Genomic DNA, 25,349 nt, shown 5'->3' on the forward strand with positions numbered 1-25,349 from the left:
ATTAACAGTTGAACACATTTGAAAAGTAACCAGTTACATTAATAAAGCAGTTGAGATAGTTACAGTATATTAAATTCTGAATAGGGTATCCTAACTCTATAGGCTACAGTAATATCTGTGGAAGCGCACAATAATGCACGTCTGATCTGTTTTTGTAAGTTTTGTAAGGCTGTTTTTCTTCTTCCCCCTCCTGCTCGTGTGTCCGTCCCCCTCTCCACCCCTCGGGCTCATAACGGTATAAGTGCGGTGATGCCTCCTCCTCCTCCTCCTCCTCCCCGGGCTCCGCGTCTCCTGAGCGGCCTGTGCTCTCCTGCGCTCCCGCTAGCACAGATGCTCTCATGGAGCTCGAGTCTCGTTTGCGTCTGAGTCCATCATGCACTTTAGGATTTCTATAAGATGTATGTGTGTTTTGAGATAATCATTGTGCTTCTCTGCTGCAACTTCTGCGTCTTCGTGTACACTCAGGGTAAGTCCCTTCCACTTCTCCGCTTCTGCTTCTAGTTGTTTTAATGTCAGTAATCGGCTGGATTTATCCGGGAAAACATCGTTTTCACCCGTTATAGCGGTTATTGCTATTAACAATGGCCAATAGCGACATTTGAACAGCATAATCAAGTTTAGACTTGTTGATCCTGCCCCGTTATTCTCAATGCATCAGAATGATTGAATGGTGATTTGTGTTATGATTGGTAATGCATAATAAATATGATCGAGTCTATGATGAGGATCTATGTGTATGCTCGGCTGTAGTCGGGCTGTAACTTCATCGAGTAGCAGTTTATGAATCCGTTATTCATATGCTGGCAGATGGCCGATTGCAATAATAGCTTCAGATATGATACATATTGAGGGTAAGATGTGAATAAATGTGTTTTCTAGCAGTCTCTGCTCATCCTGTCAGGAGGACTGCTATTAGAGTAACCCTTCATAATCACTTTATTTATCATTCATAAACACGCATTAGGCTACAGAATGACTCACTGTAGAATGACAGGGATTTACAGAATGCTACAGTAAATTCATAATGACAACAAATTACTCTGAACAATGAACATATTGTGTTGCATCGTGGGATAATGGTTTAAATATCTGTGTTTAGTGTAAAGTCACAATTCTAGTGATTACATTTACTTTAATTTAATTTAGCACTTTTAAAAAAACAGGTTTTGCATTATGATTGACTCCTAATTCTGATCATAACTGAGAAATGTAATATTGTCCTTTATTGTAATTAATTTTCAAAAATAAACCAGCGAATGCATGCCATGCATATGTTTTTATACCACAATGCATTCTGGGAACTGAAGTGCTTTTCCAGTTAAAGTGTAATTATGAGAGATTACTGAGGTCTGGTGATATAGTGTTAATGTTAATCATGAAAGTGTTAAAGTCTCATGAAGGTGTTGGAAACATTTGTTGTAGGTGTCAGAATCAGATAGTCTTGTTGCCATGATGTTTTGCATTGATAAAAAAAGTTAAAAATACAAAATAAAATTTCCCCGTGGCAAAGTTTTGATGTTGGTTGTAAAACTTAAAGTCAATTCTTTCATGTTCTATTCTATTAGTGTCAAACAAAGTCAAGCTTACATCTGGATGCCGAAGTGCTTTGAAGTGTGTGTGTGTGTGTGTGTGTGTGAGTGTGTGTGTGTGTGTGTGTGTGTGTGTGCGTGCATGTTTATGTGGTTTATGAGGACACAAATGTGTATAATGACATGGGTATGACAGAGGTATTACAATATGAAGGTGGTTTATGAGGACACAGCCTATGTCCCCGTAATTCAAAAGGCTTAAAAAACATACTAAATGGTGTTTTTTGAAAATCTAAAAATGCACAAAGTCTCCTGTGAGGGCTAAGTTTAGGTGTAGGGTTGGTGTAGGGCAATAGCACACACAGTTTGTTCAGTATAAAAACCATTACGCCTATGGAGAGTCCCCATAAACCACAAAAACCAACATGTGTGTGTGTGTGTGTGTGTGTGTGTTTGTGAAGCGTGTGTGTGTGTGTCCATGTGCTCAGGATTCTTCAGTAAATAACTGCTGTGAGTGGTCTGAAACACACACAGAAGGCATGGTTTAGCGTTAGATAAGGAGAGCATGCAGAAGTTGGCTGTTAACCCTCTGAGCTTTGTTTTCTGTTGTCCAGCGCGGCCGGGCCAGTTCTCCTCTCACAGCACACTTATAAAGCTGTGTTTCCTCCAAACGCCGCCTTGAGCCAATCACGTCCAGATCAAGCAACCGCTCACATTGTACCTATTTGAAGCTTTTTTTCTACACAAACATCTGCAACCAATTTAGACTCCCTCAAGTACGGCTCAGGACAAGAAGAGGAAAAACTGAGGTGGCAGACATCACTGAAAATCAATGTCATCCGTATAGTATGAAATAAGGAATATCTGCAGTCTTAAAGCTACAGTGTTTTTTAGTATTTCAGTGAAGTTTGGTTCACGTTCTTCATAGTTTTTCATAGTGAAATTCTACACAGTGTTGGGGAAAGTTACTTTTAAAAGTAATGCGTTACAATATCGCGTTACTCTCTAAAAAAGTAACTAATTAAATTACTTATGGAAAGTAATGTGTGTAAAGTAATGTGTTACGTTACTTTTTAAATCTGGGAAGGGCTTGCTTGTTTGTTTTTAATAAAACAAAGTTCTTCTTTTACAAATATAAAGCTCTTTCACACCAAAAGTGAAGTGAATCCGGATCAGGCTGATTGAAATGTAGATTCAGGTCTGTACAGTAGAGGGCGCCGCTCAAACTAATCACATGAAGAATATGACGCAGGAGAAGAAAGTTCAGCACTTCAGCAATAACTACAATCAAACACAAATGTGTCATTTCTGATTATTAGTATGATTTAATTTGATCATCAAAGGTCAGTAGTAATGATATTGCTTAATAAAATGGGATTAAATACATACATTATATTTGTCTTATTTAATTATTGCAGGTTTATATAATATTCTGAGTTTGTATTTGACTGTTTTTATTGATTGTGAGGAACACTGAATGTGTTTTAGTGCAGGTGAGATGAGTAAATACATGTAGATATTTAGTGTAGAACTACAGTAAGATCATGTTGATAATTAGTCTAGAACTACAGTAAGATCATGTTGATAATTAGTCTAGAACTACAGTAAGATCGTGTAGATATTTAGTCTAGAACTACAGTAAGATCGTGTAGATATTTAGTCTAGAACTACAGTAAGATCGTGTAGATATTTAGTCTAGAACTACAGTAAGATCGTGTAGATATTTAGTCTAGAACTACAGTAAGATCGTGTAGATATTTAGTCTAGAACTACAGTAAGATCGTGTAGATATTTAGTCTAGAACTACAGTAAGATCGTGTTGAGATTTAGTCTAGAACTACAGTAAGATCGTGTTGAGATTTAGTCTAGAACTACAGTAAGATCGTGTTGAGATTTAGTCTAGAACTACAGTAAGATCGTGTTGATATTTAGTCTAGAACTACAGTAAGATCATGATGATATTTAGTCTAGAACTACAGTAAGATCATGTAGATATTTAGTCTAGAACTACAGTAAGATCATGTAGATATTTAGTCTAGAACTACAGTAAGATCATGTTGATATTTAGTCTAGAACTACAGTAAGATCATGTTGATATTTAGTCTAGAACTACAGTAAGATCATGTTGATATTTAGTCTAGAACTACAGTAAGATCATGTAGATATTTAGTCTAGAACTACAGTAAGATCATGTAGATATTTAGTCTAGAACTACAGTAAGATCATGTAGTTATTTAGTCTAGAACTACAGTAAGATCATGTAGATATTTAGTCTAGAACTACCGTAAGATCATGTTGATATTTAGTCTAGAACTACAGTAAGATCATGTAGATATTTAGTCTAGAACTACAGTAAGATCCTGTAGATATTTAGTCTAGAACTACAGTACGATCCTGTAGATATTTAGTCTAGAACTACAGTAAGATCCTGTAGATATTTAGTCTAGATCTACAGTAAGATCATGTTGATATTTAGTCTAGAACTACAGTAAGATCCTGTAGATATTTAGTCTAGATCTACAGTAAGATCATGTAGATATTTAGTCTAGAACTACAGTAAGATCATGTAGATATTTAGTCTAGAACTACAGTAAGATCATGATGATATTTAGTCTGTAACTACAGTAAGATCATGTAGATATTTAGTCTAGAACTACAGTAAGATCATGTAGATATTTAGTCTAGAACTACAGTAAGATCATGTAGATATTTAGTCTAGAACTACAGTAAGATCATGATGATATTTAGTCTGTAACTACAGTAAGATCATGTAGATATTTAGTCTAGAACTACAGTAAGATCATGTTGATATTTAGTCTAGAACTACAGTAAGATCATGTAGATATTTAGTCTAGAACTACAGTAAGATCATGTAGATATTTAGTCTAGAACTACAGTAAGATCATGATGATATTTAGTTTGTAACTACAGTAAGATCATGTAGATATTTAGTCTAGAACTACAGTAAGATCATGTTGATATTTAGTCTAGAACTACAGTAAGATCATGTTGATATTTAGTCTAGAACTACAGTAAGATCATGTAGATATTTAGTCTAGAACTACAGTAAGATCATGTAGATATTTAGTCTAGAACTACAGTAAGATCATGATGATATTTAGTCTGTAACTACAGTAAGATCATGTAGATATTTAGTCTAGAACTACAGTAAGATCATGTAGATATTTAGTCTAGAACTACAGTAAGATCATGTAGATATTTAGTCTAGAACTACAGTAAGATCATGATGATATTTAGTCTGTAACTACAGTAAGATCATGTAGATATTTAGTCTAGAACTACAGTAAGATCATGTAGATATTTAGTCTAGAACTACAGTAAGATCATGTAGATATTTAGTCTAGAACTACAGTAAGATCATGATGATATTTAGTCTAGAACTACAGTAAGATCGTGTAGATATTTAGTCTAGAACTACAGTAAGATCGTGTTGAGATTTAGTCTAGAACTACAGTAAGATCGTGTTGAGATTTAGTCTAGAACTACAGTAAGATCGTGTTGAGATTTAGTCTAGAACTACAGTAAGATCGTGTTGAGATTTAGTCTAGAACTACAGTAAGATCGTGTTGATATTTAGTCTAGAACTACAGTAAGATCATGATGATATTTAGTCTAGAACTACAGTAAGATCATGTAGATATTTAGTCTAGAACTACAGTAAGATCATGTAGATATTTAGTCTAGAACTACAGTAAGATCATGTAGATATTTAGTCTAGAACTACAGTAAGATCATGTTGATATTTAGTCTAGAACTACAGTAAGATCATGTTGATATTTAGTCTAGAACTACAGTAAGATCATGTAGATATTTAGTCTAGAACTACAGTAAGATCATGTAGATATTTAGTCTAGAACTACAGTAAGATCATGTAGATATTTAGTCTAGAACTACAGTAAGATCATGTAGTTATTTAGTCTAGAACTACAGTAAGATCATGTAGATATTTAGTCTAGAACTACCGTAAGATCATGTTGATATTTAGTCTAGAACTACAGTAAGATCATGTAGATATTTAGTCTAGAACTACAGTAAGATCCTGTAGATATTTAGTCTAGAACTACAGTACGATCCTGTAGATATTTAGTCTAGAACTACAGTACGATCCTGTAGATATTTAGTCTAGAACTACAGTAAGATCCTGTAGATATTTAGTCTAGATCTACAGTAAGATCATGTTGATATTTAGTCTAGAACTACAGTAAGATCCTGTAGATATTTAGTCTAGATCTACAGTAAGATCATGTAGATATTTAGTCTAGAACTACAGTAAGATCATGTAGATATTTAGTCTAGAACTACAGTAAGATCATGATGATATTTAGTCTGTAACTACAGTAAGATCATGTAGATATTTAGTCTAGAACTACAGTAAGATCATGTAGATATTTAGTCTAGAACTACAGTAAGATCATGTAGATATTTAGTCTAGAACTACAGTAAGATCATGATGATATTTAGTCTGTAACTACAGTAAGATCATGTAGATATTTAGTCTAGAACTACAGTAAGATCATGTTGATATTTAGTCTAGAACTACAGTAAGATCATGTAGATATTTAGTCTAGAACTACAGTAAGATCATGTAGATATTTAGTCTAGAACTACAGTAAGATCATGATGATATTTAGTTTGTAACTACAGTAAGATCATGTAGATATTTAGTCTAGAACTACAGTAAGATCATGTTGATATTTAGTCTAGAACTACAGTAAGATCATGTTGATATTTAGTCTAGAACTACAGTAAGATCATGTAGATATTTAGTCTAGAACTACAGTAAGATCATGTAGATATTTAGTCTAGAACTACAGTAAGATCATGATGATATTTAGTCTGTAACTACAGTAAGATCATGTAGATATTTAGTCTAGAACTACAGTAAGATCATGTAGATATTTAGTCTAGAACTACAGTAAGATCATGTAGATATTTAGTCTAGAACTACAGTAAGAGCATGATGATATTTAGTCTGTAACTACAGTAAGATCATGTAGATATTTAGTCTAGAACTACAGTAAGATCATGTAGATATTTAGTCTAGAACTACAGTAAGATCATGTAGATATTTAGTCTAGAACTACAGTAAGATCATGATGATATTTAGTCTGTAACTACAGTAAGATCATGTAGATATTTAGTCTAGAACTACAGTAAGATCATGTAGATATTTAGTCTAGAACTACAGTAAGATCATGTAGATATTTAGTCTAGAACTACAGTACGATCCTGTAGATATTTAGTCTAGAACTACAGTAAGATCATGTAGATATTTAGTCTAGAACTACAGTACGATCCTGTAGATATTTAGTCTAGAACTACAGTAAGATCATGTAGATATTTAGTCTAGAACTACAGTAAGATCATGATGATATTTAGTCTGTAACTACAGTAAGATCATGTAGATATTTAGTCTAGAACTACAGTAAGATCATGTAGATATTTAGTCTAGAACTACAGTACGATCCTGTAGATATTTAGTCTAGAACTACAGTAAGATCATGTAGATATTTAGTCTAGAACTACAGTAAGATCATGATGATATTTAGTCTGTAACTACAGTAAGATCATGTAGATATTTAGTCTAGAACTACAGTAAGATCATGTTCACACACAACGCTCTGCACTTACTCCTGATTTCTCTCAACACCAGAGCTGTCACTCAATACATCACAAACACAGGAACTGGAGTTATGCTTTTGAAAAAGTAACTCAGATATTTCCTTCTATATTAAAAAGTAATGCATTACTTAACTCGTTACTTAAAGTAATCTGATTACATAACTCGCGTTACTTGTAATGCGTTACCCCCAGCACTGATTCTACAGACAGTTTTCATTCTGTTTCTTTGACTCTTTTCATTCCAAGGTTTGGGTTGGATGTTTTTAGACTCATTCTCAAGACAGTTTTGCATGATCCGCTGAGACTGAGCAAAGCCAGCTCCTCTCCACCTAAACATGTGCAAGCCGTTACAGCTCACGGACTCATGTAGTTCTTTGTGGAGGCATTGGATCTGTGTGGACTGCGCTCGCTCCATTTTCTGTGGCGTTTGATGTCTTGTTATTGGGTTTGAAGAGCTGGTGGTGTGGCATCTGTTGAGAGCGATCCAGCCTCACGTGCTTTGCTTCTGATTGCAGACATGCACGTATCTGCTGGACATGTGTACAGTGTAAGGCCTTTCATGTCCTTTAAAGCCATCTGGCACTTTCATGTCATTATGAACATATTCTATATTCTGAAATACAGAGACCAGAGAGAAAAGCTGGTTTCAGTGGAGAACGATTGCATAGTAAATATGTTCATAGTAAATTCATCTGTTAGTGGCGTTCCAGAGAGCTGTTTAATCGATGGCTCCCATATGTCTTCATGAAGCGTGTTTATTCTTATCAGGTGTTTTTGAAATCTTTACTAAACTTTCAGTCAAAAACCTTTCATTATAAAAAGAACCCTTTGATTTGAAGCCTTCATTTTGTAAATGCAATTTCAACAGATTAAACGTTTTTAGTCCTTCAAACTTTTTTTTGCGGTTTGGCAACAACAACTAAAACCTTTTTGTTGTTATTGTTGTGTTTTTGTTTTTTTCTAATTGAATGCAAGCATTTCTTATTACAAATTTTATTTTTTATTTTATTACAAATGAAAAAAAAGAATCTTAAAATGAATATGAAAGTCTTCATTTGGTTTGCGTGTACTCCACACATTTTCCAGCATGATGTGAGATGATCCAAATGGAAGTGCATCTGACCATTTGTTCAGAGGAGTTTGTCTTGGATGTGTGCTGCTTGGTTAATTCCATTCTTCAGCATATTTACTGCAGTTTCTTTTAATGCATCTTGAAAGAATTCCCATTAATTTCTGCCAAATCAGTAACTGACATTTGCTTGGTTTGTTTATATTCCAAAGCTCTGGCTTTTTTTTTTTTTTGTCTGGTTTGTCTCCAGTTTTTGGAGACTGTTGCATGCCATAAAAACCTCTTACTCACCACAAACTGGACATTGCAAGCTGCTCAATCATCGTCAAACGTTCTTCTTGACAAACTCGTGATCCTTTTGGCGTTGTTTTGTGCATTATACAATGCAGTGGTTTCTGGAAGTGATTCTGAGCGTTCTTTAACAGACGGATCAGTCGGCTGCTGGCTGACCGCTCCGAGAGAAAGTCAAATACTTGCTCAAAACAGCTTTGGTTTTGCAATGGCATTAGATCTTCATATCAGCAATGAAACTGTTGGATATTTTACATTTCACCCTCTGGGTCAGTCTGTTCTTGTTGATGTCAAACTGCTGGGTTATTAATGCACAGGAAGTGACCTTTGATCTGTGGGAATTATTCTCTCTGAGCCTGACACGCAGGAATGCAGAAAAATCAGCCGCCATTCAACATTGTGCAGATACGAGCTCTTAGATTGTAAAGACAGGACAAAGGGAAGCAGAAGTGCTGTTGAGACGGATCTCTTCACTGGACAGAAGAAAACAAGCTCTGAGCTCCGACGCTCCTGCAGGAAGTGAACCGCGGCTGTTTTAGGTTCGCCTCAGAAATTCCTCCGTGCTGCAGCAAACAGTGAGAGTTCAGAGCTTTCATTTATGGTTTGGTTGAGGAGTGAACATCCTCACGCTTGTCTCCGTCTGAAGCCGAATCCTGTGCTTCTCGTGCTGGAAAATAAGCAGCACATTTGGACACTTGGTGTGTTTGAGATGAAGCTGGGAAGTCAAACTGCACAAACACACTGTGGTCTTTCAGGGTTTTAAAGTCAGACTGTGATGTGTGGTTCCATTACGGTGCATTGTAGACTGAACATTTTGCAATACTTTCGATTACAGAACTAATGACTCTAAAGATTTGGTTCTTTTAAGTGAATCAGTCACATAGAGCTCAGCCAGTATCTTAGTACCAGTATTAGTTTGAATCCCAAACGAATGGATCTAATGTATCGGTTCTTTTTAGTGAATCAAACTCAAAGAATGCAGTCCATTATAGGAAGAATGACTCTATTGAGTTGCTTGTGTTCAGTGGATCAAACGCTCTAGCTACTTGGTTCTTTTTAGTGAATCAAATACACAGAGTACAACCAGTGCAGTTCAATTACTGAATTAATGACAATTAATGAAAGATTTGGTTCTTTTAAATGAATTGAACACATAGAGCTCAACCGGTACATGTCGATTACAAAACAAACAACTTTAATGAGTTGGTTATTTTTAGTGAATCAAACATTTGTCAGTAGTATTTGATAAATAATATTGAATAAAATGTTACCGCATTTTGTTTGTTTAGTACACATGCTTAATATATAAGATATATATGCCACCTCTAAAATAAATCTATTAAAATCTACATAATGCACCTTTTGCAAGAATTGTTTGATTGATTATTGAAATTGTCTCATGATTTCCAAATATTTTTTTTTCCATTAAAAGTTCTCAAAGAATCATTAGTGCAACAGGAGCCGCTGAATTTTCTCATGTTCATTTCTATTTTTAATGTACATTTGTATATTTCTGAGGAGGCATTTATCTAAAGAGATTTACATTGTATTCAGTATTTCAGTCTTTAAAAGCTCTGGGGTGCGTTTCTCCAAAGCATCGTTAGCTATGTTCATTAGTTCCACTGATCTCTATTACTAACGCTGGAACGCGCGGCCCTGTATGTGTGGTCGATGTCTGCAGACTGAGTGTGTTTCTCATGCGTTCGCTGTGAGTCGGATCTCTGGAGCTGTCAGAAATGAGCTGTTGAATGCAATGGAAGCCCCAATGTTGTGCTTACATAATTCAATATAAGCTCATAACATTTGTCCAGGGGGGTTTGATGCAAGGACAGCATCACGCGTCTCATCTAGTGCGCCGTTTATACGAGTGAAGGGAGGCTCTGTTCACAAGCGCTTTGGCAATGGAAGAGAAATTAATAATTCACACGCTCAACCACATTCCATATTTTCAACATGAATAATTTGGATTCTTTACTTTAAGGCCTTTAGTGAAGGCCTTTATTCCAGCAGTGCACACAGTTTTCTGTACGGAGGGATGCAGCATTTGAGTTTGGAAATATACATTTATTGATTTATTTTAAATAAAACATACATTTAAAAAACAAATTATGAATGGAAGGCATCTTACAACTTTTACTACCGTTCAAAGTTTGGGGTCAGAATTAAAAAAAAAATTATTATAATACTTTTCTTCATCAAGGATGCGTTAAATTGATCAAAAGCGACAGTCAAGACATTTATAATGTTACAGTAGATTAAATTCTGTTTTTTTTTTTACTTTCTATTCATCTGTGAATCCTGAAAAATAAAATATATGACGGTTTCCACAAAAATATTGTGCAGCACAACTGTTTTCAACATTGATAATAATCAGAAATGTTTCTAATGATAGTGCTGAACTAGCTACAATATGCAAATGATTTACTAATTGCTAATTAGATCCTTTTTTTCCAAAGCAACTTCCAACACACTTACATTTTCTCAGAGGAAACTAAATGAACTTCATCTTGAAGTTAAAGCTAAATATTTGAAGTAACATTTAAAAGTTTTTTTTTTTCAGTTAAATATTTTATCATTTTATATACTGTATTTAGTCATTTTTAAGTCCTCTGATCAGTCTGAAGTGAATCCTAATGGATATTGTCCTGTTGTTTGCTGGTTCTGTGTTAATCAGTGTTATCTGCCAGCGCTTCAGATCGTCTGCAGCGAGTCGATCTGTGGAAGTGTCTTTATAACCGCGAGCCAGCCGAGGCTCTGCTGCGGCAGATGTCCCATTCATGATGAAGACGGCATGCGTCAGGAGGACCTGATTGATAACCGCCTACCATGTGGGCATCACAGGAACCGCATGTGTGCTGAGGGATTGCACAAGGAGAGGCCGAGCTTTAGTGTGTGTGTGTGTGTGTGTGTGTGTGCGTGTGTGTGTGTGTGTGTGTGTGTGCGTGTGTGTGTGTGTGTGTGTGTGTGTGTGTGTGTGTGGGGACATGGTGGGTGGTGTCTGAGATCAGTGTTCACCACCCATGCTGATTTTAGAAAGAGGAAGACTCTTTGTAGAGGAGCAGTTTTGGTTTGGTCACTTAAATGCCACGGGATATTTTCATTTTTGGCCCTGTGACAAATAAGAGTGCCCACAACCATAAAAACATCTTCAAGATCTAGTTTAAAACACTAAAGAAATCTGCTCTGTCATTTAAGTTGGTTTCATATGCCATTTTGCCAAACTTTTTATATTTAATGTAATGTGGTGTAGCTATTAAGTAAAAAAAAAAAAATATATATATATCATTATGTTTTGGGGGAGTTGCACCACATGACACTTTCCAATCTAAATGCTTTGTCATAAAAATCTCAAATTATCTGATATTTTAAGAGACTTATTGAAACTGACACAATCGGTCAGAGGGCTGCGGTATTATTTTTTTATTTACTTATTTGCAGTTTTCTATTAATAAGTATGAGAGTAGTTATGTTTATATTCTAATATATATTTAAAGAAATAATGACTATATGGGATCAGTGAGATTTTTCATGTTTCTGAAAGAAATTGAAATGTAAAACATCTGTTTTCTATGTGAATATGTGTTAAAGTGTAATGTATTTCTGTGATCTGCAGCTGTATTTTCAGCATCATTACTCCAGTCTTCAGTGTCACATGATCTTCAGAAATCATAATAATATACTGATTTACTGCTCAACAAACATTTCTGATTATTATCAATGTTGAACACAGTCGTGCTGCTCAATATTTTTGTGGAAACTGATGCATTTTATTTTTCAGGATTGACAGATGAACAGAAAGTTATTTGAAGCAGTGGTTGGCACTGAAGGAAGCACATGAACAGCTCTGGTCAGACTGGAGGACGTGTTGAGCGCTCTGCTGGAGGCTGTGTATCTCGGCGAGTGTGTGAGAGCTGTATTGTGCGTCTCTGTGTGACGGCGCATGCTTCTTTACAGCGTGACAGGATTAGCATTCGCCCGCACCGCCTCTGTCGCTCAGCCTTTTGTTGCTGCGGCTCACTGTTGGTTTTTCCAGCTTGTCCAGGACTCTCCTTCTGCTCCTGCTTTCAGTCAGTGTGATGCAGATTTCGGCCTCTTTGCTGCTGGTCTGTGACTTCATCTGGATGTTCACACCAGTGATTTGTAACAATAGGCATTGTTGAAGTAATTGCATAACAGACTCTGAAGTGAGAATCAATGGCCACAGGAACAGCGACTCTGTACTATAGAGTCCAGCACAGTAATGCTCCTGTTGACCTTGACCTTGAAAGATTGATTCTTTCACCTCAAAACTTTTCTTTTAAAAGGAGGTTTTTCAAGTCCATTTATAATGTTTATGAATGTTTTAACACTGTAAAAAGTTTGACAATTTAAAACCATTTTGATGTCCCATTCATAGAGTTACTGAAATTCAAGCCATTTTTGCAGTTAATTTCAATATGTAACACAGTACAATAATATTTAAAATAGACTTTGAGTTGTGAATGTGACTGAAAGGTTCTTTGAAGAGCCTGCTATAGTTCCTCTGTGTCATTGCTGTGTGAAGCCCCTTTTGGAAGCTTTATTATTGTTTAAAGTTGATCACTGTTCAGCTCTTCTGATTTCTCTGGGATCCTCTGAGGTCCATAGGGCCGTGTTTTACTCTCACCTGCTCACAGTAAGGCTCCTGTACAAAAAAAAAGGTAATTTTAACTATTTCACAATTCTGACATTTTTTTCACAGTTGTGAAAATATCTCAGAATTACAAGAAAATATCTCAGAATTGCAAGACATAAAGTCGAATTCCACAATTCTAAGAAGAAATGTCAGAATTGAGATAAAATGTTGCAATTACCTTTCTTTATTTTTTATTCCATGACTGGAAAAAACAAACAAACAAAAAAATCCACAGATAAAAGAGAATTGGTAGGCCTATATAAACTCAGAATTTGACTCAGAATGTTTATGTCTCACAATTCGGTTTTTTTTGTTGTTTTTTTTTGTTTTTCTTTACCATAGGAAAAAAAGTCAGAAATGCACATTTATATCTTTTAATTCTGAGTTTATATTTTGCAATTCTGACTTTTTGAGATTTAAACATAGAATTGCAAGGGGAAAAAAGTCACAAGTCTGAGTTTATTTGTCGAAATTCAGGTTTTTTTACCATTAAAAGAGACAGAATTGCATGTTTATACATCTTAATTCTCAGTTTATATTGTGTTATTCTGACTTTTTTTTCTGAATTGCAAGAATAAAAGTCAGAATTGTGACATAAAAGCACAATTGCGTTTGTATTTTATGTATCTATATCTTGTACAGCTGTCAGTACTCGTCTGCTGGTTGGTCAGATATAGAGATTGTGCTCTCTGTCTCATTAGCAGCCTGTAGGCTTCATCTCAGCCGGCCTGTGTGTATCTGTCATTGCTCATTACAGCTCTCACCGCGAGAAAGTGTTCGGTTCGGTGCACAATTGCTCCTGCCTGGTATAATGTAAAGCTCTGAAGTGACTGTGCTGCTGGACTTGATGAGCGTCAGACGCGATGTTTCAGTGACACACTCACTCCAGCGGTGTCCATGGCTTTTATCAGTTTCCACAGCAGCAGTAAATTGTTTGGTCTTCGGTTGGTTCAGACGAGCAGAGCAGCTGTAACCCGGACTGAATGCTCCGCTGCACCTTCAATTGTGTCATTAAAATCCCAGCTCGTTAAGGGACCCTGGCGACGGCCACAAAGAGGCCACAAATTGCTCTGCTTCCCTTCTCTTTAACCACCGTATATGGACTGATAGCTGCCCTTTTATGCTGATCTGAGAACAGCTTCACCAATCTGAAATTCTTGAGTGACACCGCACTATTTACATCACACTCTTAAATAACAGCATCTTCAGAAACTCAAGGAAAGCTGTTCTGAAGGCATCTTTACTGAGTTCAGGCTGCTCTGCACCTTCTTTATACAGATGCAATGCAGCATGAAAGTCATCCTAAACTATATTCACCTCAGCCCATAGTTTCAAAGTACTGCATGAAGTTGAAGTTGGTGTGTAATGGCAAGTTTACAGTGCAAAGTTGGCATAGAAGCACTTTTGATGTGGCATGTAGTTGTCTTTACACAGACTGTTAATGCTGCTCAATGGTGGCATAAATGCATGTACACAGCCAATCTAAATGCATACTTTAAAGGAGACCTAGAGTGTGAGAGTATAATGTGTCTGTGAAGTTTCAGCTCAAAATACCCCACAGATCATTTATTATATCATTTTGAAGATGCTTATTTTAAGTGGAAGCAGAAACAGGCTGTTTTTGTGCATGTCTCTTTAAATGCAAATGAGCTGCTGCTCCCCACCGCCTTTTCCAGAACAGGGCTGTGCTTTTACACAGCCCTGCTAAAAAACAGGTTTTGATTATCATGTCTATCGTGCTGATATCATGCATTTTAAAGCCATATAATTTTAAAATTTTAATATAAGCTTTTCTTAGCGCACAGAAAGCATCTGTCACATGGTATGTGAGTACTAAACTAAGTTCTCTTTCATGACTTATTGCGCTTAAACTGTCAAATACACAAAAGTTTATATTAAAAACACAAATGAGTTACAAAAATGAGTTATGACTGTGAAGGTAAACAGCTGGGAAAGAAATCGCACGTTTATATTAGATCTGTGTATTAACAGCAGTGTAATATACATTACCTACTGCTGTCTACGCTGTTAATATGAGCCAAACAATAAAATAAAAATCACTCACTGCTCTTGACTAAATAACGTCTATAGCTCTAATAAGATGACATTTCGTACTTGAATGCTGCTTTTACACACTCTAGCATGAAGATGAGACGCCAGTGTCCGTCAATAGTCGTGGGCGGGGCTTGAAAACAAGATGTCATGTTTTTTGTTCTGAGACACTGCTTAAGATTTATCGGGATTTTATAAAAAGGAGCGGGTGGATTTTTATCATTATAGGGTGGTTGTGCACACACACACTACCAACACACATGTTCAAACAACATGTAAAAGTGAATTTTGAACAATAGGTGCCCTTTAATACTGGGTTAGAGCTGGCATAATTTAGTCCGGCTTTACACAGAATTTTGAGCAGGCACAGAGCAGCAGCCTTAACTCATCTGTGTAAAGATGCCTTAAATTATGCCTGATCTGATTCACCTCAGTGCTTCATAAAATGCTTTTTTAACAATAGGTCATAAAAATTGTAATGTCAAGTAGTGCAATTCCTCAAAACCATAATGTTCTATGGTTTAAGGAAAATAACCTAAAAAGAGTCAAATTGACTGTCGTACATGCTATAAAAGCCAACATAACCCAATGTGTCAATTAAACTGTATTCTAAATTTTAGAAACAACATAACAGAAATTCTGTTTTCACACAAGACTATAATATGGTAATAGATATTGCTGTCATAATGTGGTCACGCAGTATAATATTCATTGACCGTTTGCTAGAATCTCAGCATATAATTGATGCCAAGATCAGCAAAAGCAATCTTATTCTGGTTAACCAGCATTTGAGAAAAGAATGAGACGCTAGTTCATCACATCCCTTTAATAAGAGCTCTGCTGGTGACAACGGTGGCATGTTCAAGCCTTTCCCCTGTTATTGTTGAAGGGCACGGCACATTGACCAGACGCTCTGTGAAGGAATTCTAGTGGCTTTTTTCCTTGCTGGAGTAAGGAGTGGATGGAATAATGGTCAACTGCATTTTTTTAATGATTTTATAATGTTCTCTGAGGTTCGCTTATGTTAGTGCAATTTTTACATTAAAAAAGAAACATAATTGATAAGTAATAGGCTATTTTCTATCCTGTTTTATGTCTCTGCAGAATGGTCTGTTTTTATAGGAGGGGGGCATTCAAGACTCGCAGGTAAACACCCACTGCTGTGATTGGCCAACAGTTTCACTTATTATAATAACAGATGGATGCTGTGGTGATGTACTGTGAAAACAACATGGGCCATCTGGGTTAAAACCATATAAATACTCTATATATATATCAAACGGTCTGGAACAATGCAACAGTGGTAAAAACATGTTTGCTCAACATTACTGATGGATCCAATATAGCCAGACTCAGCACGGCATCATCTTTTACTTTCAGTCTTCCCTGAAAAGCCTGCATTATGCTGTCTTGGTTTTAGTAAAGCAAACAAACAAACAGTGTTTCACTGATGCGATCTGGAGCGCTTTGCTAATGTTACCCCGCTGCACAACAGAACCCATTATAATCTGCAATTCTGTCTACACTGGATGCGGCGCAGATTGACACAAATCCCAGACAGTAAACTGATGTCCTGTTCTATTTCTGACATGCATTCGTGCTGCTTCTGACCTGAAAGAGAAATGGATGCACAACAGCGCTCACGTCCAATTTAGATACGGTGTTAGGATCACAAGGAAGGCAGTTCATCTTACACTACACAGTGTCTTGTAATATTGTAATGTCATCTGTATGGTTCTCTTGATGGAGTGATCCTCTGTTTGTGTCTCTCTAGTATTTCCTCTCCTCCTACTACAAGTTCATATCAGTGGGCAGGGGGTTAACCAGTCAGCAGTGTAGAATCAGTGGGTGGGGCTAAACAGGCAGTGATGTAGAGTCAGTGGGTGGGGCTAAACAGGCAGTGATGTAGAGTCAGTGGGTGGGGCTAAACAGGCAGTGATGTAGAAGCAGGCATTTATCTTCTCCTTCAGAGGCAGGCTTTCGCCTCACTAGTACGTTATGAAGTGGCACATCCCAAAGTGAGTCATTTTCTGAGCTTGGTTTCAATAAAAGCTGTGAACTAATGAGAAAGTTTTGAAACTTACGTGTCAAAAGATCAAGGGAAATTTGATTTCTCAGTTCATGACTCCTTTAAAAGTAATGCATTACAATATTGTGTAACTCCATAAAAAAGTAACTAATTTTGTTACTTAGTTACTCTTCATGCAAAGTAATGCATTGACTGTAAAGGCCCTTTCACACCAAAAGTGAAATGAACAGTCCTCAGGCTGAAGGAAATGCTTCTGTCTCTGCATTATCCTGATTAGTCCTGATGTGAATGCATGGGAAAACAAAGTAACTTGCATTACTTATTTGAAAAAGTACCTCAGCTATTTAAATTTAAAAGTAATGTGTGACTTTACTAGTTACTTGAATAAGTAATCTGATTACAAAACTTGTGTTACTTGTAATGCGTTACCTCTATCGCTGGCGGTCCTCATCTCTGTATTGAAAAAGTGCATCTGCTTTCTCTCTAATGTGAAACCCATAAGTCATAGTCTCTTCACTGACCTTCATCATTGTATGGACTAACACAGTAGAACATGATTGGTTACCTCAATCATTACTCAATAACGAGGCTCAATCAAGGTCTACATTTATCAGTTCCTGCGTTTCCAGCACCGTGCATTGCAGGACTGGTTAACGGCAGGTTAGCGTAGGGTTCATCTGTTCCAGTTGTGTATGTAGGCGCTCTAACCGAGGCTTTGAACTTTGATGGGATCCTCATGGGTGTCTTAGGAAGTGGTTCATGGTCCGGGGTCTTGGGGCCGCATACTGTAACCCCCACCTCATGCTCTCGTCTGCTTCTCATTGCTGTTTGATCACCTTCGTCAAAGTGCCTCCCTTTGAAGTGGTCTTCAATTCCCACCAGAGATCCCGGCGTCTCTGGACATCAAATATGCACTTTCACAAACACCCTTTACCCGTTCTCCCTCACTCCCCGGGGAGCCTTCCCCCGCTGCTGAGAACGCTGAGGTGAAGTGCTTGGGGAAAGCAGCGGGTTTGGAGGGTGAAGTGGATGTTTAGGAGCGTTGAGGAAGGGGGAGATGGCGAGGGGAAGATGGGTTGGAAGAGGAGAATTCCTTTGATGTGGCTTGTGGGTGGCATTATTACTATTCTTCAGAAAAACAGGGACACAGTAGCAGCGGAGCTCAAAATACTAGCACATGTTACTCCCTAATGCTGGGTAGGGATCTGGTATCCAGGGATCCGAGCTTGGCTAAACGGGCAGTCATATGAATCTCATTTTTGTTCTATGTATTAGAAATGCAATCCATGCATACATTGATTGACTTGAAAACACCTCTTCAATCATAAGCATGTTTTCATTTTAGAAATTTAATTGAATAGAAATCATAGAAAACTCATTTATATTTTTTGGTGTCCCCAAAGTAAAAAATGGCAAGGTTATACAACAGTAACAATTAACATAATTAAAATAACAATTCATTCTTAAGAAAACAAAGCAAAAAAAACTTATGCATGATCTTATTATTATTATTTATAATAATCCATAAGCTGTTCTTTAAATAATATAAAAAATGTGTATTATTATTATTATTTTTATTAACATTAATTAATAAGCAGTAAAGCAGTTCTTTTAATAATAATATTTTTTTATATTTTAAATGATTATTATTATTATTTATAATCATTCATAAGTTCTTTAAATATTTTTTTAAAATATATTTTATATTATTATTATTATTAATTCATAAGCAGTAAAGCAGTTATTTTAATAATAATAATACGTTTTTAATATTTTAAATTAATATTATTATTATAATTATTATTATTTTGATTTATAATTGTTCATTAGCAGTAAAACAGTTTTTAATAAAACATTTGCATAATAACTTAATAACATTTTAAAATATTTTAAATTATTATTATTTATAAGCAGTAGTGCAATTTTGTTAATAATAAAAACAAAATAATAATAATAATCGTAATAATAATGATTTCAATATTTTAAATTGTTGTTATTATTATTAATATATATATATATATATATATATATATATATATATATATATATATATATATATATATATATATATATATATATATATATATATATGTGTGTGTATAATAATTCATAAGCAGTAAAGTAGGTATGTTATTAATATTATGATTTTTATGATTTTAAATTATTATTATTATTTATATCACATCTTAATAAAGGTCAATAAGTCTTATGATAAGGCAGTGTTAGTTCAGGTTGTAAAAATTCATGCAATTAAAAAAAGAAATAATGGATATTGTTAAAAAAAAATCACAATTTTTCTATTTTTTTCCCCCTTGAAAAAATAGCTGAAAATGTGATTAAATTAGCATGTGTAGGTATGATTAATGTTTTCTTGCTGTGACCTTTAAGCAGTTCACAAACGCTGTGCTCGAGGCCTGTGGATCGAGCCAAAGCTCCCGAAGGCAGCATCACAAAAGACTCCAATCGGTGCAGCCTCTCCTGTCTCATTTCCTTTTCTTCTTAGAAATATATTCTTCCCAACACAATCCATTACCATTTTCAGCCTCACCGGCTTCAAACAGAATAACAGAAGATGTGCAGTGGATCTCCAACTTCAAGCACGTAAAACAGCTTTTAAATGAACCTTTGCACAGCTTTGGCTTCACGGCAGCAAACATTGCGCTGTGGTTCGCATTAGCAGGCCTTGCTTTTACTCAGACTGTGAGCGTATGCTTATCGCCGCTTTAAAACTTTGTCACAAATGCGATGCAAGCCATCAGAGGAACGACTGCTTTCATTTAGTGGCTTTACTTCTGGAGACAATGGAGGTCAATTCAACCTCAGAAGAACAACAGCGGCACAAGCGGCAGATTTACTGCACATCCAGCGCATTAAAACCAGCGGTGTCGTCTCATAAACCATCTCATCCTCTTCACCGGCGGGATGAAAGGAAAGGTTGGTGTGTCTCACTTCATTTAAAACCAGATGCTCGGAGACAGAAAGCAGAGCTGATCCAGAGCTGAAGAAGAGCACTCAGCAGTGAGACCCAGAGAAGAGGCAGAGATGCAGAAGAAGCAGATCAAATCACGCTGATGAAAGGAAGAGACGCAAATGGAGGACGGCTGAGATGAAAGCACTTCATTTTGATAATGACAACTTTTTCTGGAGGAGCATAAACAGATGAGAATATGTTTTTCTAAAGTTTTCAAAGGCACAGCTCTCCTGTGTGATGATTATAAGCAAAGCGTGGCAGAAGCACAGGAGGTTCTCCAGCTCCCCGAGAGCTTACAGTCACAGATCTGTCACTATCTCTTCTCTCTTCTCAGTCTGCTCACATTATTCTCACCTGTGTTTGATTCTGTGGGATTCCATGCTCAGAAGATCATGTGTACAAAAACAAGATGCAGCGTTAATGCAGCTTTGCAGTCATTTGTCAACAAAGATGTTTTCTAGGAATCACATTTTTGAAAATATAAAAATATTTATTTTGCTTTTTCAGCGGCTTCCACACACAATCTGTCCTTGTGACACAGTTTCTGAAAGCTGACGCTCAAACAGCAGAAGCACAAACCAGATCTACAAAACCAGACACTAATTATCAGACTTTGACTCAGTTTTCAGTTTCATAAAACACTTTTTGCAAAACACAACACAGTTCTCTATGAAACACACAAACATCTAACAGGAATTAATATTATGGCAAAGGTGTTTGCAGATGTGTGCTTTTGAGATGTGTTTGTGATATTTTGAATGCAGCGCTTCATTTTGCAAGAAATGTGAGGCATTTTGTGTGCAATTCTTGGATTCTTGTGTAAAGTTTTGAAAAAAAGAGGCAAAGCTTTGAAAATGAGTGCAAGCAGCTGAAAAAACAAACTGGAAAAAAAAAGTATTGAATAAGGAAAAAACTAAATACAGTATACTGATGTTCAAAAGGTTGGGGGTAGAAAGATTTTTTAATATTTCTGAAAGAAGTCTCTTCTGTTCACCGAGGCTGCATTTATTTGATCACAAATACATCAAAAATTGTGAAATATTATTATAATGTAAAACATCTGTTTTCTATGGTAATATGTGTTAAAGTGTAATGTGTAATGTGCACTTGGATGGGTTAAACGCAGAGCACCAATTTCGAGTATGGGTCACCATACTTGACAATACGTCACGACTTTACTTTTTTACTTTACGACTTTATTTCTGTGATCTGCAGCTGTATTTTCAGCATCATTACTGCAGTCTTCAGTGTCACATGATCTTCAGAAATCATAATAATATACTGATTTACTGCTCAACAAACATTTCTGATTATTATCAATGTTGAACACATTAATATATTTTTGTGGAAACATTTTATTTTTCAGGATTCACAGATGAATATTTATTTAAAATAGAAATCTCTAACATTATAAATGTCTTCACTGTCACTTTTGATCAATTTAATGGTGATTTTCTTTCATTGATCCATTTCCTATAACCTTAAAACACAACACAATGCAATTCATAACTGGAAACTCATTTTTATTGAATGTAGCACTAATTAGTGTTGCAGTGAGAATCAAACGCTGACCGGAGCTTCAGTAAGTCTCCATATATAGAAACCCCATTCTGATTTACTGCAACTGCCCTTTCAGGAGACTTAGTCGGAGTATTTGTGGGTGAATTCAAAGAGCTGGCGAGCGTTATTCTTACAGTGAAGTATGACCGGAGTAGACTGGATCAGATGGACTGAGTCTCTCTCTGTCTCTCTGTGTTTCCAGATCCGTCCTGCTGCCATCATGCTGCAGAGCTCTTTCCTCAGTGCAGAGGAGCCTGTGAACAGGTGAAGCTTACACACACACACACACACACACACACACACACACACTCACACACACGCACTCTCACACACACGCACACACACACTCACACACACACACACACACACACACACACACACACACACACACACACACACTCACACACACACACACACACACACACACACACACTCACACACTCACACACACACACACACACACACACTCACACACTCACACACTCACACACACACACACACACACACTCACACACACACACACACACACACTCACACACACACACTCACACACACACACACACACACACACACACACACACACACACACACACACACACTCACACACACACATACTGTATATTCCTTATGGGAGGAAGCGCTGTAATTAAACGGGTTGCGTTCTTATTCTGGATGTGTTTATTGAGTTTTTTTTTTGCATTAAGCAAAGCTAATCATTTTCAAATGTCCCGGCATCTGCAGATAATTATACATTTCAAAGGCAGTAACAATTTGAACAATAGTTTATAAACAATAAGGTTTCATTAGTTAACATTAGTTAACTAATTTAGTTAACATGAACTAAGAATAAACAATAGCCTACTTCTACAGCATTTATTATTCTTAGTTAATATGAATTTCAACATTTACTAATGCATTATTAAAATCTATGGAGCTTATAATATGACAAAACTATTTGAATTTGAATTGTCTTAAATTTGAATTATTGACAGTGTCATTTAACAAAACTGAATATAATGTGGCACTTAACATAGTTCTGAATTATATTTTTTTTAACTTGAATAATGAAAATTTGAAATTTAACACAATTAAATTTTTTATGGCAGTTTTTTAATAGACATGTATTTTCAGACAGCAAATTCTTTGACTGCAGATATCCAGTTCAAGTTTTCAAGATGAAGAAGAAATTCGTAACATTAAATTCAATATTTAAAATTCAAAGCGCAGAACTTCAGATCGTACAGAAAGTAGGTCAGAGGTCATCCACAGGGAAGAGTAGATGATCTCCGAAAAGTGGAACGAAGCCTTTACTGCGACCGGGAGGGATATGTTTGGTTCACTTAGGCTAGTTTTGTCCTGGACACAACATATTAACTCGTGGGAGTGGCCACGAGATCATTTTGTCGAGGTAATCCTGGAATCGCCACGCGGCTGCCGCTTTCTCTCGTAGTGGAAGTGTTTAGTGGGTCTCGGGGCAGACATTGCTATAGTTCAGGGCTTAAAGTTCTCTGGCACCATACCGGATCTCCGGCGTGCCGCTGCTGCGTTTGGCTGCGGGGAAAAAATAATAAAATTCCTACATTTAAAAAAAACTTGTTGATATCACTTTCGAGTCCATGAGTTCGCCTACCAATGGTATGAGAACAGCTTTCACTCTCAATCAAACTAACATTACTAGCCAATCAGAATTTTTTGCAGCACGCGGCACGCCGGAGATCCGGTACGGTGCCAGAGAACTTTAAGCCCTGAACTATAGCAATGTCTGCCCCGAGACCCACTAAACACTTCCACTACGAGAGAAAGCGGCAGCTGCGTGGCGATTCCAGGATTACTTCGACAAAATGATCTCGTGGCCACTCCCACGAGTTAATATGTTGTGTCCAAAGCAGTGGTATCTAAGCAGGAGAGTTGTTTACTTCCTTTATAATTAGTCAATAATGCCATCATTTTCTTCATTTAGGCCGAGAGCTTACACGAAAACAAGAGGCAGGATTTATCGCAGGAGCCAATCACATCCAATCATAACCGATCATATCCTGTTATAGCGCGGTGAGGCATTGCCTCCTCTCACGTGACTTTCCCCCATTCATCTCAATGAGCCTCCAGAAAAGCCACCGCATGCTTTAGGGTCTCTGTTTGAAGTCTATGGACCGAAGGGAGGCAAGCCTCCGCTGTAACTTTACCTGCGGGTGTCGCTGACAGTGTTACTTTATAAAAAAACGAGTGACTTTCATACTTTTAATTCCATATTTAGTTATAAACTATTTGCGATTTATGTTTGTAATATCGATTATTTTCTCATCCAATTTTTTGAGGAGACACTGCCTCCCTTGCCTCCTCGGAGGAAACGCCCCTGGTGTATATGCACGTGTTTTATGGATGTATTGATAAGCAAAGTTTGATTTAGATCCTACGTGGCGCCTCATACAAAACTACAGAATGTCACATTTTATTATTAGCCGTTTCAACACATACATGTTTTACCAAATAAAAAGAACAGTACTTTTAGAGTTCATCCCTCTATCTGATGTGAGCATAAGTATTGGAGCAGCTGAACATAAGGCAGATATAAAAGATTAAAAGCTATTATTTAGTTGCAGATCCCATGAGCACAATCACAGCAGTGAGTCTGTTGAGAGGGTCTGTTCCAGAGACAGCCATGCATGCCCATGCCATGACACCACCTCCACCATGCTTTACAGATGAGGCTGTATGCTTGGGATCAATGCAGTTCCCTTTTTTCTCCACATTTTTGCTTTCCCATCACTTAGATAAAGGTTCATCTTTGTCTCATCGCTCCATAAACACAGTTCCAAAACTCTTCTGGCTCACCTTTGTGCTTTTTTGCAAACTCTACTCTTGTCTTTCTATGTTTGGTGCTGGTCAGAGGTTTGCATCTTGCTGTGTAGCATCTGTAATTCTGTGTCAAAGTCTCCTGAGGACAGTAGATTGTCAGAGCATCACCCCAGCTTTCTGGAAGTTGTTGGTGATTTTACAGACACGTCTTTTAGGGTTCATTTTCACAGCTTTTATGATTTGTCTGTCATCAACTACTGTTGTTTTCTCAGCCAATCAGGTCGTTGTTGGTTGCTGGTGTCGCTGGTGATTTCCAAACTCTTGATTTCTCCATGCCCTTTGTTTTTGCTGGAGCTCTAACTGACTTCCTCTTTTCTTTTAGCATCCAAATTGCTTTCTTTTCTCTCAAAGTCAGCTCCCTCGTCTTCATCCTGGTTTGTGTGTCATCATCGAATGCAGGATTCAGAATACAGAAGTAATGGATATAACTGATACGACACATTCCCTGCTTTTAATATCTGAAGAATTAATGCAACAGGACACAGCTGATCACTTAGAAAGACCTGTGAGGCAACTGCTCCAATACTTATGCTCACATCAGATAGAGGGATGAACTCTAAAAGTGCTGCTCTTTTTATTTGGTAAAACATCTATGTGTTGAAACGGCTAATAATAAAATGTGACATTCTGTAGTTTTGTCTCATATTCATCTTTTAATCATATTTACAAATGTCTTGACTCCACAGCCAACAGAG

At 36.7% G+C, this 25,349-nt stretch overlaps 1 protein-coding gene across 1 annotated transcript in view; it reads left to right on the plus strand.

Moving 5' to 3' along the window:
• The first annotated feature begins 231 nt into the window (after positions 1–231).
• The window catches only part of reck (reversion-inducing-cysteine-rich protein with kazal motifs), a 64,109-nt gene continuing 38,991 nt past the window's right edge, over positions 232–25,349 (plus strand). Inside the window, exons 1-2 of the mRNA XM_079409758.1 lie at positions 232–466; positions 22,001–22,062. Coding sequence (XP_079265884.1) covers positions 397–466; positions 22,001–22,062 — 132 coding nt within the window. The 5' untranslated portion in view covers positions 232–396. The remainder of the gene's footprint in view (positions 467–22,000; positions 22,063–25,349) is intronic.

Source organism: Barbus barbus (genome assembly GCF_936440315.1).
Source record: "Barbus barbus genome assembly, chromosome: 46".
NCBI lineage: Eukaryota > Metazoa > Chordata > Actinopteri > Cypriniformes > Cyprinidae > Barbus > Barbus barbus.